General features: G+C 34.3%; 2 protein-coding genes across 16 annotated transcripts in view; one reads left to right on the plus strand and one right to left on the minus strand.

Annotated features, from left to right (window-relative positions):
- The window catches only part of LOC127838702 (uncharacterized), a 160,083-nt gene that overhangs the window by 91,317 nt on the left and 49,932 nt on the right, over positions 1 to 18,834 (plus strand). For 2 of the 15 annotated variants that reach the window (XM_052366613.1, XM_052366611.1), the window contains 2 exons: positions 16,010 to 16,139; positions 16,927 to 16,987. The exons of 3 other annotated variants lie outside the window; for them this stretch is intronic. In XM_052366613.1, coding sequence (XP_052222573.1) covers positions 16,937 to 16,987 — 51 coding nt within the window. In that variant the 5' untranslated portion in view covers positions 16,010 to 16,139; positions 16,927 to 16,936. 10 more of the 15 variants (XM_052366626.1, XM_052366610.1, XM_052366623.1 and 7 more) reach the window with 7 other exon arrangements.
- LOC127838705 (uncharacterized protein C10orf82-like) overlaps positions 1 to 18,834 on the minus strand; it is a 115,511-nt gene that overhangs the window by 82,884 nt on the left and 13,793 nt on the right. The window lies entirely within an intron of this gene.

An 18,834-nucleotide genomic window follows, 5' to 3' on the forward strand; every position in this document is an offset into this window, starting at 1 on the left:
GTATAATAACTCACCTTTACAACTGCAGTGCGATTCTGCAATATTTGCGTCGGAAAAATCTATGTTTAAACGATGTGGGTTTTCATTTTTCCTCATTGATCTCTAGCAGTCAGCGACGACACGCACACGGTTTTTTTCATTAAAAATGTTTATAATGAATGCATCCTTGAGTGTGATAATGAAGACCTCTATTAAAAATTCTGCTAGTTTATTATACTTTGGTAGGATTTGAAATATTGTCAGAAATATTAACACGCGTATCATATATACCTGAATCCACAAGCCACCAGTTATTCATATACAGTCGCATCGCTAGGTACTATGGACACATGTGAAAAAACAACACACTGAAGTATATAAGCAATCATCATTTTCGCGTGGGAGTTATAGGTGTTCAAGTATCTGTAAAGGATATGTTGTCGATGTTGATGATGATTTTTGATAATTGGATTTGGATCGATTGAAGAAAATGGGCACAGTAATTGCTTTTTCTATTACTTGTAAAAAACATATATATCCAACGGAATGCGTCCTTAATTCGAACATTGAATTGGGTAAAAACTCGCTGATTAATGGAATTGAGGGTGCTCTTTTGTATATATATGGAACGTTTGAAGTATTATACGTATTACTTGCTACGGTAATTGCAAATGAATTAGTGGCGATTTTCTCTTATGTAAATGTATCTGTTGGTTAATATTCTGAAGCCGGTAGTCGTCGGCATGTCGCTATTTATGATGAGAGTACAAAGGTTCGTGGCTTATTGATTAATGTAGGTTTAACAGTTTTCGAGGCGGTGTGACTGATATTAGAGATAATTGGTAAGAATTAAAGTACATTATGGCTGCATTTCAGGCAATGGTAATGTAATGTTGGTTACACGCTACATGAAACAAACGGCTCGTAAAAGAAAGAGTAATACATTGAACGCTAAGATTGCAGACAGAGAAACTAACTTTTATACAATGCACTCCTCTTTTTCCTTTCTCGTTCCCACGACATACTAACTAGAGGGAACGAGCTAACCATGTCGTGGGAATAACTTAGTAAGTCGTGAGAACGATAAACAAACAAGAGAAGTGCAAAACTAAATAAATGAGGAGTGCAATACTAAAAGAGCAGCACATTAAATAACGTAGGAGTGCATTAAACAATTTACTGCACCGTTTTTGTCCTCTTTTATTTTGTTTTGCACTCCACTTTTTGAATCTCGAGTGTTCCCTTTATTTAGTAAATCGTTCACACAACATATCTAACTCGTTCCCACGAGTTCGTAAGTCGTTCCCTTAATTAAGTTTAAACGCTATCTTCTTTTGCTTATTGTGCCCTCATATATTTACTGCACCGCTCTTTTTTATTGCACGCCTCTTTCATTTAGTTGTGCACTCCTCTTTTTTTTCTATCTCGTTCACTCGACTAAGCTGACTGTTCCCTCGAGTTCGAGTTAGTAGGTCGTTCTCTCAAGTAAGTATGTCGTTGGAACGAGATAGAAAAAAAAAGGAGTGCAATGTAAACAAGAGGAGTGATTAAGAAAAAGGAGTTAATTTCACCTCTATTCCACCGTACTACTGATAATCAATACATGTATCTTACTGGAACGTTTTGAACAACGTTGATAGAGGAACACCCATTGATCATTTTGATAACGTTTGCTCGAATCTGCCCAGCGGTTGAAGTGGAGATTTGTGGCTGATTGAAGACAACACAAAGTCAGTATTCAGTCAAATTTAAACAACTGCTGTGGAGAATCAATATGCATTTACAACATAGGCATCAATTTGCACAACCTAAGGCGCTTTAGAATATACCATGTTATAAGTAGTTTTTTATCCATCTAAGTGTTTACAAGGATGTCTCCCTGGAATTTGAATGTTAAGACTCCTGGGATCGTATTCCAGAAACATCTGAAGTCATTTCCTAAATAATATCACTTTAGTTCAAAATTACTATGTTTGTATTTCTTAACTAAATAAAGACATGCATGCTGTTTTGGTATTCCTCAATTAACACTGACATATTGATGTTATTTGGATGTAATTTTCGATGCCTCACTATTGCAGTATGAAATGAAACACTTAAGACAATTCCAAATTTAAGGATAAAAATAAAATTTAACGTAAGATGCTTTTGGAATACCATCCCAGGATCATAATTTACAAGAAAGTTAGTCAACATATATAATAATATGAAACCAATAATAAATAATTTGCATTTTGAATGCGCTGATGTTGAATAGTATGTTGATTTTTATAAAAACTAAATAAACCATGCGACCCAAAACCATTCCGGCTATGTTTCATTTGATTAATTAAAACAATCAAAGCATGTATAGTGTTCATAAGTTGTTTTCTAAGATTTGACATGGTAACCGAAGTTTTGAATACACTTTAATAAGATTTCATCTTTGTTGTGATATTGTGATGATACAAATTCTTACCAAATTCCATCAACATTTAGTCATAAGCTTCTACAATTATTACAATTTTAGCGTAACCTTCAACCTGTTGATAAGGTTTTTAATTGACTAATTTAACCAAAATTTTACATTGACTTACATATTTTCGAGAGAAACATTTTTACTTCTTTATTTCATTTGGCCTTATCCGAAAATCGGAGTTTGCTTTACTAGATATGTACTGTAACTGTACTCTACTTTGCTGTCGGTGCCATGAACCGTAATGAAACACTTGTAAGTCCCGACTTTGATGGCATAAACATATTAAACTTTGCATGTTTTGTTGATTTATCCAGATAAAATGGACATGAGTTAATTAGAAGCGAATTAGTAATTGTCATCGTGAGGTAATCACAAACTGTTTGGTTTCCGATGAAAAACGTTAGCTTTATATAATCTTAAATCTAACATGATTTGTGATGCATAATATGCCATCTTTTCACAAAACAATACATGCATGTGTTTTTATGACGACAACACCATAAAATTATGATAACATTAGTCAGGTTTATTAAGATTATTTATGATAATTACATTCAATAAAAAATACTAAGCTGATCATGCACAATTTATACTAATTACCAATATCAGGTTTGGGAACTTATATATGAAAATTGCACTACTTAAATATGTTTTCACTGGGCCGAATGCAGAGATGACATGTTTGTCAAACATCTCCTTTATCACATATTTAAGGAGGCACATTTTTCTGAACTGAACATCTGGGAATTTCTTGAATTACTATCGCAACAGAGGGTTCGCTTTCCTTTTTTGTGAAGTAATAGTAAGACGCGTTATTTATCTGAAAAACAATCCCAAAAATCTCAAACTTGAGAGAAATTTAGTCACAAACTCCTCAAAATTTTACAAACCATATTCACATACTTGTAGAAATTGTAAAATTATGTTTTTATGCATAGGTTTAGTAAAATATTTTCATTGGCTGGACACTTTTGCTTTCGAAAAATAAAATCAAAATCATATGAGCATTAACATTCTGACAAGTTAACTGTATCGTCAATGATCCATAGGCAATGCCTCTGACAAACATTAAAATGTTTGTCTATATGATGTCTGGTGTGTAGCTAGACACATAAGTTATACATTGAATTTCAGTTCTCGTGTGAAAAATGTAAGTCATGTATTTTTAAGTTTAAAAACTTTGTCAATAACAAGTGTGCCCTGTCACATGCGCATAGGATTCTCTAAGAATCATAAATATTTACAATATTTGAAATTAAAATGAATTTCGTGAAAATGCAATTTAATCAATTTAAAAAAAAATCGATCTTTAAACAATACATTTACACATATAAACGGATAAGAATACGAAAATCAACTCCAAATGTCTGCCCTATCATCGCTTTCAAGAAGTACTACATAACTCAAGTGTTTTCACTTTCGTCACATGGTCTTTCTGATTCAAGGTATTTCCACTGTAAACGTGCATACTTAAATCTTACTGTGATTTCTTTAAAGTGACTCCACTTTCGAACAAATCTGGATCTCCGCTCCATGCTGACTTTTTAAACAAATGATCTCATGTTTTCTTTTTAATTTACTAATGGTCTAATGCACTATTGTGGTTTATTAGCCGAGCTTACGTTACAACAATAGTTTCACCAGTTTAATACTTTTAATTCCGTTACAACAAGCAAATTCGTTGAATTGATAGCCCCCCTTCGCCTCATTTATGTTAATACACCTATGAAGTTTCATGCTAACAGACTTATTAGTTTCTGAGATATAGCCCTAACAAGTTTGTGACAGACAGACGGATGGATAGCACTTTTGTTTATAAAATGTCTATTAAATGTAAAACAATTTACAAAGGAAGTTTTTGTACAGTAGTGTGATATGTTAGATTTGTGAAAAGCTTGCGTCAAAATTGTGAGCTGGCTGACCTAGGCTACACACAAAGAAGGAAAAGAGCCCTACAACATTTACAGGTTTTGATTGCAAAATAACTCCATAATGAATTTCAGTATAACCACATGATTTATCGCAAAATAACCTTTAATTTAAAACTCTGTCTACAGAAAATAGGGTAAGGGTGGTGGTAGAATTAATTAAAGCAAAGTTAGAAATGATTCCGTAAATTTCAGTGGAATTATAAATTTGTTACAATCAATTTTATACTGCAATTCGAACCAACATGTTTGCTCATGCCATTTTAATAAGACAAAAGGAAAGTATTGCTTATATTGAGGTATAAAAACCATTGAAAACAACTGATAACACTTTGATACGCATAAATATTCAAGTAATATTCTGCCATAGATGGTTTAGGAGATTCCATAGCATATTTATGTATTCTATATGATTAAACTATTCATGCCAATCAATTACAAATAATTTGCAAAGGAGCTTGTTTAAAATTTTATAATCAGTGTACGAACTGAATCATCTAAAAACAAACCTCTTCACCCTTTGATGGGTTTTCATACTCAAAATACTTTTTCCAAGTATATAGTCACAATGATGGTATTGTTTAGTTGAGTGTGTCTTTCAGAAATCACTTAAAGTTTCAATTAAACATTTCGCAATATGAATAAAATCTTCCTTGTTAAGGAGAACACTCCTGTCCATTAATAAGTGGTTAAAGTATGCATTCATGACTCTGTATTGAACCACTTGATAACAATATAACATTCATCCTCCTACAGTCTGAATGTTAAATTATGAAAAGTGTTTTTAGGAAGAGAGCAAAACAAAATTTCCAACTAAAAGTTTTTTAATAGATTAAACAATGTCTAGCTTTAATATTTCATGTAAAATAAATTGTTGCCTTCATACTGAAATCTGCAAACGAAATCAAAAATTCCTACATACTAATGAGGAAAAAATGTGAAAAATAAAATTTAAAAAGCAATAAGTAAATGAAGAACAAGAATCCATTCAAGTGAGTCTACAATACCCTGAATGTTCATATGTTACTTCCCGCCAATATCGTACAAAACTAGAATACCGACACTGATTTCCTATGACACATGTTTGGAAACAGACAAATCAAATATAGATCATCACCAAAATTGTAATATACTTAATACGTAAACAATACTATTAAATGTCATAATTTAATGAAGCACATATATATTTTTCAATCCTGGAAAATGACAAAAAGCCATAAATCTGCATAAATTGATTGCATTGTACATTCCTGCAATTATGATCAATTATGTATGATCTTTCTTCAGCTGTTGAGTAAAATGTGCAAAGCATTTAAAGAGAGGATAAAGGTGGATCCCCACTGCCGATCCGATCAACTCGATCATCCTGATCAACGAAAATTTCCGACCAAACCCGACCAAGCTGGACTAAAAAGGGATACACGACTTCTTCTCGACCTCTTGTCGATAACACACGACCCCCACACGACTCATTCACGACGTCCACTTAACCATCCTCCCGATTTCCTCTTGATCATCTCAACCTATACGCGAGCCGTATACGATCTCAGCTCGACCAAGAAAACCTCGGCTCAGTCGCCACCAGATCTTCGCACGACCAGATCGTGATGGTCGTACTACAGTCTTACAAAGAGATCTTTAATAACTCGGGTAGAGGTCGAGCGGATCGGGTACAGAGCTCGTGTATGGTCGAATAGCAATCGGGAAGTGATCGTGTACGGTCGAGTAGCAGTCGGGTAGCAGTGTAGAAAATCTGTACATGAAATCGAAGAGAGGTCGAAAGGATCGTGTTGCGATCTAAAATAACTCGGGTTGAGGTCGAGCGGATCGGGTATATATCGTGTAAAAGATGTCAATCCGATCGCCACACGATTGCTACACCATGAACTCGATCCTCTACTCGACTTATACACGACGATTTCCCGAGCGCTTCTCGATCCATTTTTTACTCGACCGCTACTCGATATTTTTAACATGTCAAAAAATATCGGGTAGGGATCCCGACCAATGCCGACCACTCATGCCGACCGAACCAGACCAGTACCCGACCGCTTAGTCGGGCTTGATCGAGTTGATCTGATCGGCAGTGGGAACCCAATAACTCGATAACTCAAAGAAAATGTGTAACTGCCAAAATTCCTTTCTTTAGGATCATATTCACATATGATTAGCTCAGAAGGAAAGTTGTTCACTCTCGGAGATTTCTCAGCCTTTAGACTGCGAACCTCCTCCTCCACCTCTGCTTTTAGTAAGCACGGGCTATCGTCAATCGCTTTGTGGTCTGAAATCATTCCGACCGGGACAGCGGTCTGGTCAAATTACGTAGTTAAAGTGGTCGCTTTGTTAGATTTGAACAAAATACTATAAATGCCGCTGGATGAGATTACATAACAAATATTTAAACTGTGCTATTTGGTTGAAATATGCGTGGCGGTCAAAGGAGATTCCGTTTAAAGTTAATTGACAACTTACAGGTCGGAGCTAAGATGAGCTAGTTTCAAACTTGGCCGATATTTGATTGGAACATATATTCTGACCAAAATTTCATGAATATTGGCCAATTAATGAAGCACTTAGTGAATTAAAAAGGTTGTACTCAGGGTTATTTTTTAATAAATTCCGCTAATTTTTACCTTTACACCCATGAAGTTTTATGTTAAAATCTTGTATTGTATTTTAGATATAGCCTTGAAAAGTGACATTATACACAAAAAAATAACCATTGTTTAAGATAATGAATGTTTATGGTTATTGTTCATGACACTTCTTAAGTCATTCAACTATGAAAGTTTTCGTAAAATCGGCTAAGCAATGTATGAGGAGTTGAGGTCACTCTTTTGAGGCTAATAGAGTCCATAGAAGAAGAAAAGACGACAATCTTGCATAAACTTAAGAAAGAATGAGTACACATAATAATTAGGCTTTTACATGATCGAAAGACATACAAAGGACCATAATTCTGCCACAACTGGTTGCCTCAAAAATGGCCTTACATGTATTTACGATCATATGCACATTAGCGTCTTTAAGCTGTGAGAGTTTGAGCACGATCCACCAACCATGAAAGAAAATGTGCAGCAATTATTTTTCCCAATCGAGAAATGTACCGGTACCAGTCCATTTGGGAAAGTTGTGCGCAAAAAACTCCGAAGTTGGGAAAATTACAAAAGTGTTCATAAAATTATTTTAATATAATATTTTCTAAGGTTCAATTTATAGAGATGGGTTTGAAGATAATTGAAATGTTAAGACTTATAATACAAATTCTTTTTTGGAAACTTTCAATTGGGAGTTTGTAGGTCCCATTTGGAAAAAATATTTAAAAAATTAACATAGAATGGGTCCTCATATCGGACCAAAGTTTGAACAGAGACACTGATATCATAACAGGACAAAGAGGGTTGTTTAATTGTCTTCTTTGCCCCTGAGTTTTGCATCATATATTTATTCGGACAAAAATACCCATTCTTTATTTACTATTAACTCTATCATTATAAATAAACTGTAATGTAAATAATGCAATGATATACCAGCCAATATTAATATCAGTGAAATACCACCCCGTATTAATATTATTGGAATACCACCCCATATTACCATCAGTGAAGTACCACCCCATATTTACTTCAGTGAATTACCACCCCATATTTACATCAGTGTAATACCACCCCATATTTACATCAGTGAAATGCCACCCAATATTTACATCAGTTAAATATCAGCCCATATTTACATCAGTGAAATACCACCCCATATTTACATCAGTGAAATTCCACCCCATATTTACATCAGTGGAAATTACCTCAATCTTTAATGTTTTTTTTTCGTAGACAACTCTCCTTCACCTTTGTGTTTTACATAGTTGAGTCTGGTTCCTTTTTAATTAATCAATGTTTTGCCGTGCCTGACAATCATATTTAAATGGGGCAACGGTCCTGTAATAATTATTTTATTAATGTATAATTTAATTGTATAAAAAGTATTTATTTCAATTATGAAGTATATATATATATAAATATATATATATACATATTATATATATATATATTATAAATTCTATATACGACCATATTTCAATTACTTAAATATTAATAGCTTTGCAAACATCCAAACATCCATTATTCTTATTATGGACTAACATCCTGGGTCTTGCACATATCGTCAAATGTTTGTGTAAAATCTTCTTATGTTTCCATGAAAGGCAGATTGTTTGCGTGAACTCTACTAATGTTGACATGGAAGGCAGTTGCATAAAGCATGAACATGCCAAAAAACACGAACACGTGCGCAATTATATCTGCCATCAATTTTCTTGCTTCAAACAAGTATGGTAATGAGTCTAGGTCAAACTCTCTGGATAGGACAGCTGCAGTAAAACACAAGAGGGTCAATACACATCATTTTTTACTGTGAGTACTTAAATAGTGGATTACTGGAAATAACACTTAATACAATTTGAATCCGTTTTCTGAATTAGTGGCTCTTGACTGACTTCACAGAAAAAACATTTTGAATGACATTAAGCACAAATCTTTCCCCATCACTGCCATGTCATGTTAAAGATACATAATTATGTATATTGTGCACCAATTATACATATTTCCATGTGAGCTGGTAGGGTGCTGGTAGTGAAATTCTGTCTAAAGCGGGACTTAAGAAAAAAATGAAGAGACAGCATACTTTGCACAAGAAACAGCTTTTAAGATAAGATGTATATATCAGTATTGTTAACTCAGTAATAAGTCACTAGCCTTAAATAAAATACACAAGTTTGGTTACCATGTCAATTGTATAATCTATTGAAAACAAATAGCCATATATCACGTTCACTGTGACTAAATTGCTACTTATTTTATTAAAAATGTTTCTGTTGTAGAGTTTTATTTTAGATCACTAGTGGTAGAACGAAAAGTGTTGATAGGATGCAATGTGCGCACACGAGGTTCCTTGGTTAACAGTCACAGGAAAATAAAGAACAAACTTAACAATTGTCGTGATTAAAGAGCAGTGCTGTAAAACTAAAAACCTGATTGTTTTGATCAAGGCCAAAGCCTGACTGGAAATGAAGGTATACAAGAAAAGACACAAGAACGACAAAGGTCCTTAGGTGCAATCTAAGACTGTAAAGAACTAAAGAATTATGATCAGGATGTTTTCGAAACATTTTACAAAACAAACGTTCAAAGAAAACTGCCCCTGCACCTTGCAGCTATTTCTTGTTGAAGAATAAAAACAACAACAATGTAATCATGCATAGAAATAATAATAAGACAATTTGTGTTCATGTGTTTATAAACTTTCATAATGAGAGAAATACTGTAAACAAATGTGACTGCTAGAGTCGTAATATTGTTTTCCTATAGCCACGAAAAACCTACTGCGCCTCATTGCAGTGTTGGTGTTTTTTACAGACAGGAACGGAATTTTACTCAGCCAAATATTAATTATATTTCATCTAGATAATAACTAACAACACTCTAATGCAGTTTTAGTTTCACTAACATAAAACAAAATGGTTTTCTGTAAAATCATAGTATTAAGCATATGCTAACAACCGTTAAATTCTGATATTTTGGATGAGACATAAGTGATTGCATTTTATTATTAAACTGACATATTTAAGTTTAGGTATATTGACACAATTTTAAAAAAATCAGATAATATTTGTAAGAAAATAGTAATACTGAACATTTACCATAATATAAAATAGCTATTATGTGCATCTTTTGACGATTTCAAAACCTGTAAATTATAAAGCGTTGCAACGTGAAACGATTGAATTATTTAGAGAGTTCTGTTATTGTCTTTATATTTTGTAACACAACAAGGAGTTCCTATCACAAACGGTGTGAATGCCCAGAAGTAATTGTCACGCATACCACATTATTCCGTGTTATCAAACATTAGGATACTTGGTCAATGACATCATATGATATACATGTAAAATAAAAGAGCATGGTGTAATTAAAGAGTATGTCAAGTTTTGAATATATTTGCTACAAAACGTAATGTTATAACCCACAAACATTTTACTGTAACATAACGTTTTTTAAGATAAGTGGTACAGAAAATACACGTCGAAAATCATTTTAAAGATTTTTCTTGTAATATTTGATCGAGAATGTAACCCGCCTCCCAGTTTCGCTGAATGGGTCAAGTTCCCCACGGAAATTACTTCCCCCGAAAACAAATTTTCGTACCCTTTTTTTTCGTACCCAATTTTTTTTTCGTAACCATTTTTTTTTGTTCCCAATTGTTTGGGCATAATTTTTGTAGCCAAAATTTTCGTACCCATTTTTTTCGTAGCAAAAAGTTTCGTACCCATACCCTTAATGATGTTTCTTATTAATTGTCAATATTTGTATGACACGGAAGTTTTGTCTAACTGATCCAGATGTATTTTTTGTTTTCAAAAAACAATAAACCAAATAGAAATGTAATGATATAGATTGTGGGTAAATGACATCTATTAACTTACACATATAAGGTCTATGCCCTGCAAATGTGTTACCTTCTAGCGCTTAAGCAATATAACAAAGGAAGATATAACGATGCAATTTGAAAAACTTGAATATCGATAAGGCCAGCAAATGGAAGCAAAATTAAATGCATATATCACTGTCAAAACTAATTTCTTCGTTAAGGTATAAATGACCATGATACAGTTTAATTATGCGAAGAACACATTGAACTGATTGTTGTACTGAGCAAGGAACGTATTAACCTGATTTATATTATGCAGCAAACACATTGACCTGATTGCATTACGCAGCGAAAACATTTATCTGATTGTTGTATTATGCAGCAAACAGATTGACTTGATTTTGTTGCGTTTTGCAGCCAACACATTGACCTAAATGATGCATTATGAAGCTAACACATTCACCTGATTTAGTTGTATTATGTATGGAACACATTTACCTGCAGCATTCAACTTCAAGTGATTTAGTTGTTTAATGCAAAAACAACATATTGACCAGATTGTTGTATTATGCAGTAAACACATTGACCTAATTGTTACATTATGCAGTTAACACTTTAACCTGATTGTTTTATTATGCAGTGAACACATTTTCCAGTTTGTTGCATTTGGCAGTTAATACATTGACTTGATTTTTGTATTATGCATTGAACGTATTGACCTGTTTGTTGCATTATGCAGCAAACACACTGCCCTGATTGTTGCATTGTTCAACAAACACATTGAAATGAACGTTGCATTATGCAGCGAACACAATTTGATCTGATTGCTGTATTATGCACAAAACATATTCAAGTGATTTAGTTGTTTTATGCAGTGAACACAGTAACCTGATTTTTGCATTATGCAGCATATACATTAGCCTGTTTTAGTTTTATTATGCAGTAAAAAACATTGACCTGATTTAGTTATATTATGCAGCGAACATATTGACCTGTTTGTTGCATTATGCAGCAAACACATTGCCCTAATTGTTGCATTATGCAACAAACACATTGAAATGAACGTTGCATTATGCAGCGAACACAATTTGATCTGATTGTTGTATTATGCACCAAACATATTCAAGTGATTTAGTTGTTTTATGCAGTGAACACAGTACCCTGATTTTTGCATTATGCAGCAAATACATTGGCCTGATTTAGTTTTATTATGCAGCAAAACATTGACCTGATTTAGTTGCATTATTCAGCGAACATATTGACCTGTTTGTTGCAATATGCAGCGAACATATTGACCTATTTGTTGAATTATTGTTGCATTAAGCAGCGAACACATTGACCTGATTGTATTATGCAGTGATCACATTGACCTGCTTGTTGCATTATGCAGCAAACATATTGACCTCATTGTTGGATTATGACATGATTTAGTTGTATTATGCGATGAACACATTTACCTGATTTAGTTGCAATATGCAGTGATATTTACGTGATTGTTGTTTTAGGCAGCAAACACATTGCCTTGATTTATTTGTATTATGCAGCAAACTCATTTACCTGAGTTAGGTGTATTATGCAGTGAACTCATTGACCTGATTTGGTTGTATAATACAGAAATCACATCCACTTGATTTAGTCGTTTTATGCAGTAAACATATTAATGTGATTTATCTACAATGCTATTTGGTTAGCGCAATGGTTGGTACATGCACTTCTCACTTTTCCAACCGGGGTTCAATCCCCATTCACAGGGCATGTGAGTTTGGTAGGTGATCACCATACCGGCAGGTGGGTTTCCTCTTTGCAATCCGGTTCCCCCCCCCCCACCCACACACAGAATAAGACCACACCAAAATTGAATAACTTTCAGTAAAACCTAAATACACATGAAGCTTGAAACTGAAGCTTTAATTTAAAATTGTTTCAATTTTCGTGAGTCTAGTAATTAAATTAGGTAGGGTGGTGGGACACACTATGGGTCTTCACATAATGCAGGCCCTTTTCAGGAAGGTCCTCATAAACTTCGAACATTATCTATGATTATTATTTTTATTTCTGGTAACATCCCACATCAATTTACGTAGATCAATTGCGTGTGGTTAAGCAATTATGATTATCAGCATGTTTCTCAGCATGTGACATCCTGCCAATCACTCTTAGAGTAATATTTACGTCTACGTTCAGTCTCGAATATCATCACGCACATCAGGGTGCTATATTTTACTACGCATGTATCACTGTTACCACATAGACTTTTTATATTTAAATGAAGCACATGACATCAAAAGCAAATAAGAAACATACAACTTTTATTTAACCCAAATAATGCTACATTTATGAATACTATGAGTCAATATGTTTGGGTCCAATGGATTAACAAGAAGGTATACAAATAAAATAATATTCTGCGACATAAATTGCTAGTTTTTCTCCTTAGAAAATTATTACAAAGTATTGTACACAAGTTCAAAATGTATTTCACGCTCATGAATTGGAGAACAAACATAAGTTTCCCTCCTACCAGGTTACAATACACACTTTATAATAAGTTTAAACAAAGTAAGCAGACTAGTATTATGCATGAGGAATTTGAGTTAAAACTTATGTTACTATTTTAAACCAGTCAATGGGAATACAATGTATTAAATATTTTAGTCTGATCGGGATGTATGTTAATCCAATCTCATGCGTATTCACATTATTTAGGGATTGGTTTTAATATTTTACAATTTCCAGTTACGGAGGATGTGCCGAGTTGTGTAAGGACATACTCATCAAAGCGCAGAGCTATTTCCAGAGTATGAGTAAGTCTGAACAAATAATATCTCTTGTATGATTATTAATATGAACGTATTCTAAGTGCACATGTTTCGTTCAGTCTCTCAAAATAGATGCATAGCTATGACGGCATAATATGAGAAAAGGTGTCATGGCGTAAAAAATAACTTAAACTATGATGGCGTGCCATGTTAACAAGAGCATGACGCCAAAAATTATGTTGATTTGTCGACTTGGCGATCAAATATTTTTCGGGAAAAGCCGGAAACATTTACGTCGAGACTTTAAATTAATGTCGTTATGGCGAGTAAAATTAAGAGGGAAGCACCTACAAAATTATGACGACATAACAAGTTATATCACAGTAAGTCGATATAAACTTATCCGGCATGACCATATTATTGGGGTGCACCATATACGCTTCCGTAATCTTGTGTCCTGGCTTGATGTCTTGACAATATATTTAGGCAGTCTAACTTAATTTAGAAATTCGCGTTTATTTTTCTTTCTCAAATAAAATTACTTGAAATCTATGACGTCACTGAAACAGTTTGCAACGATTTGTAGCCATAGATAAGCATACGTATAACACAAATGAAATGCGTGTGAGTGAAGTAAAACTCTTAACGCATCCGGTCTGGGTACTTGTAACCCTGGTGTTGTTATTTATCGCACTAAGTTTCTTACTTCTAATCGAACTAGAATGTAATATATATTGTTATATCTCAAATGAATGACATTAAAATCTTCTAATTATTATAAACGGTGTTTAACTTTCAAATAGTATCCTCTCAACCAAAGCACTTGTTTGTACGTCGGCACTTAACTTCAGAAACGGTCACATGGACTCACAAGTATTCAACGTATTGCACAAGTGTTCTTTGTAATTGGTAATGAAAAGATTTTAATGTTTACACTTGGTTTGTGGATAGTATTGTGTAGTAATGACAGTAAGACAATCATTATAGTTCATAGAAATTGGTCCTGTGACAGTATGTTTAAAATTTGATATGTTTAATTGTTCAAAGTTATATGAAACGTAAATATAAACAAATAAAACATTCAAGCATGGCATCATAATGTGATTGATGTATTGCGAATACTTTGGATTTTCTAATTGACATTCTTGTTTCACTCGTCATAGAAGGGCAGAAACGGGGAAGCAAACTGTTAATGTAAGTATTGTTAATTATAAACATAAACATTTAATTAAAGCTATTGAATAGGTTATGTCCGACTCGTCCTAACTTCGCTTTCATCCGAGCAAAGTAGTTTAAGCACTTGCAAGTATTAAGTTGCTTTTCAGGGAGGAAATATTCACGGGGAAAAATAGTCGAATAATACAAAAATTGTTGGAAATTTATCTTCCTATGTCTTTTTAGTAGCGACCAAATTTTGGTATTATTATTAAGCGCCGAATACGAACAGTAAAAATTCATAATTAATATAGCTCAATAGACATTTAAACTACATGTACAGCTACCTAAATGCACGATTATCTGCGTTGATTTTCATCAGCCTTATTAATTAAGGCTTACTTTTCGTTGTCGACTCGACTCATGTACTATTTAAATGTACCCCAGCTACTCTTCAGAAGTATACTACAATATACCACGGGTACATTATCGTTGAATATTGAGCTACTTACCACGGTGCCTATACCGCGTGACTTTTTAAGATATGTGTTGGGAGAATAAAGCGCGACCCAGATAAAAAATTTAACGATGCCTTGTTAAATATTTTACCATGTTTCAGGGGATAAAGTGGAGAGCCCGCTCATTCGCGTGAGTTTTCTTAAGGTGTCATGTTGTTTTTTTAATAAATAAGTATTTTTTCGGTAAAGTGCAACCGCGCGTTTGAACGGTTAGATAAATGTCGGATCAGTATGGGGATCTCATATTACAAAAGGTGTACTAACACAAACAGGTTGACTGTACCAGTGTTGTTATATCTAATATAATTTTTTTTTCTCTCTTTCGCAAAATATCTGATGTTGACGAGAAAGATCCTCTTTCAGTCAGCTGTGCACGCACGCCTTTATGTTTCTTAATGGCGTTAATGATACGATCTGTATCACTACATGAACCTGTTTGTGATTTGGTAGTGACTAGAAGCATGTGTGATTTTCCGCAAACTTTTCTGGAAAAGGTTATCAGCAATACGTCACCACAATAAGAAAAGTTGACGACAGCATACTGTTGAATATCCAACGGTTTTTTATTGACTTTAAAAACATTATAACTTTGAGCTAAGATCATATGTTAATTGTGCCATTCATCCCCGGTAAAAACGAGTTTCATATAATTAATCAGTTTGCACATGTTTTTGTTAATTTATTTTTTGGCAATTGATAAAAGAGCCTGTCTTATGTTAAGTTTATCTCCTGCTGGTACAGTTTTATTGTGTTTATTTATCGTCTATTGACATGATTCTTAACTTTCAGTATCCTAAATTCATGGACGTCTGCAAGAAGGCATTGTGAAGAGCTGCTATGTAAACTACCGACCAGATCAGTTTAAGTCACGCCAAAACGGCTCAAAAACTAACTATCTAATCACCAGGCCGAGGAGGCGGTATATTATTTCCTTTTTGTGTATTTTACAGAATCCCGATAGTGCCATCTATAATTTCGCCCTTCCTTCCTCAAGGGCGACTCACGATACGCGATATATTGCGTGACAATGTGTAGGTTGCCCAAAAGGCGATATATCATGTTAAATATATAGTTCGTCGCCGCGACTGTCGCGCAAAATATCGTGTATCGCTTCGTGTGTCGTGTGTCGCCCTTGATGAAAGAAGGGCGAGATTATAGATTGCACTATCCGGAATCCGTAGTATTTAGCATATGACGATGATTAAATAATTGCATTCGTCAACATTACATACAATTAATTGAATAGAAACCTTTAACATGAAATGATAAACAAGTGCATTAAAGACATATGCAGTCAATGAAACCTACAGTTTTTATTGAACGCGTTAGTTTCTCCCTAAGTTTAACAGAAAATATTACAAAAAGTACATGTTTATTATTGTAGGTATACATATACACTGTTAAAGATCAAACGCAGTTTTGAAACGAGCGTTTTAATACACACTCGCACTTTGCAATAAAATATTACCAGCCGTTATAGCTGCAAATTTCCTGTATTAACACTTTTTGCAATCATATGAATGCAGATATGCTTATATTTTAATATGATTTTTTTATGAACGTTTTTGTACAATTAATAACTCCTGATTTACTATAAGGAAACTATGTTTGTGTTGCTTATACAAGTGTACATATATTATTGACATATTAACATTCCATAATGATATTAACTCATCTGTAATATGGTTTCTTGTATCTAACTGCAGAACTGTATCAATGGCTGACGAAGGCATCAGACGTGATGAACCAGGAGAAGTCCTTAAACAGGTCAGTGTGTCCAGCAGTCAGGCTTGGGTAAGACGGTCCAGTCTGTTTCCATTAAAACGATAATTATTTGTATTCATATATAAACACAGTCTATGGTTAAATAAATCGCACTTATGATTGTTGATCATATTTTAAACTTATGATTATGTTATTGCTGACTACTTTTTATCGCATCACATAATGTTTATTTTATTCAAATTCTTTTGTTGGACATACATAACCACGAAGACGGAAACATATGATTTCATTTCGTTTTTAGCTCCACTGGCCAAAGGCCAGCAGGGCTTATGTCATGGTCCTGTGTCCGTCGTGCGTGCGTGCATGCGTGCGTGCATGCGTGCGTTAACTTTTCATTAAAACATCTTCTTCTCCTAAACTACTGGTCTTATTCTCATGAAATTTCTCAGGAATGTTCCTGGGGTAAACCTCTTTCGAATTTGTTCACATTATGCCCCTCGGGTCTCATTTGACCCTGCCCCGGGGGCCACAAAAATGAAAATTATATAAGGCCTATTTTGTGAAAACTTTCAAAATCTTCTCGTCCATAACCATTGGGCCTAGGGCTATCAAATTTTGTATGTAGAGACATCTAATAGTCCTCTACAAAATTTCTTCAAATTATGCCCCTGGGGTCAAATTTGACTCTGCCCCGGGGGTCACAAAATTGAACATATTCTTATATAAGGCCTATATTTTGTGAAAACTTTAAAAATCTTTCGTCCATAACCATTAAGCCTAGGGCTGTCAAATTTGGTATGTATAGACATCTATTAGTCCTCTACCAAATTTCTTTAAATTATGCCCGTGGGGTCACATTTGGCCCTGCCCCGGGGGTCACAAAAATGAACATACGTTGAATAAGGCCTATTTTGTGCAAACTCTAAAAATCTACTAGTCCATAACCGTATGGCATAGGGTTACCAAATTTGGAATGTAGTGACATCTAATAGTTCTCTAAAAAAATTGTTCTAATTCAGCCCCTGGGGTCAAATTTGACCCTGCCTCAGGGGTCACAAAAATGTACATATGCTTATATAAAGCTTATTTTGTGCAAACTTTGAAAATCTTTTTGTCCATAGTCGTAGGGCTTAGGGCTACCAAATTCGGTATGTAGTGACATCTTATAGTTCTCTACTTAGTTTGTTCAAATAATGCCCCTGGGGTCAAATTTGACCCTGCCCCGGGGGTCACAAAAATGAACATATGCTTATATAAGGCCTATTTTGTGCAAACTCTAAAAATCTACTTGACCATACCCGTATGGCATAGGGTTACCAAATTTGGTATGTTGTGACATCTAATAGTTCTCTAACAAATTTGTTCAAATTAAGCCCCTAGGGTCAAAGTTGACCCTGCCCCAGGGACCACAAAAATGAACATATGCTTATATAAAGCCTATTTTGTGCAATCTTTGAAAATCTTTTTTCCATAGACGTAGGGCTTAGGGCTACCAAATTCGGTATGTAGTGACATCTAATAGTTCTCTACTTAGTTTGTTCACATTATTCCCCTGGGGTCAAATTTGACCCTGCCCCGGGGGTCACAAAAATGAACATATGCTTATATAAAGCCTATTTTGTGCAAACTTTAAAAAGCTTCTTGTCCATAACCGTAGGGCCTAGGGCTACCAAATTTGATATGTAGTGACATCTAATAGTTCTGTACCATGTTTATTCAAACTATGCCCCTTGGGTCAAATTTGACCCTGCCCTGGAAGTCACAAAAATGAACATACGCTTAAATAAGGCCTATTTTGTGCAAACTTAAAAAAAATCTACTTGTCCATAACCGCATGGCATAGGGCTACCAAATTTGGTATGTAGTGCTATCTAATAGTCCTCTACCAA

Source organism: Dreissena polymorpha, chromosome 7, assembly GCF_020536995.1.
Source record: "Dreissena polymorpha isolate Duluth1 chromosome 7, UMN_Dpol_1.0, whole genome shotgun sequence".
Lineage (NCBI taxonomy): Eukaryota > Metazoa > Mollusca > Bivalvia > Myida > Dreissenidae > Dreissena > Dreissena polymorpha.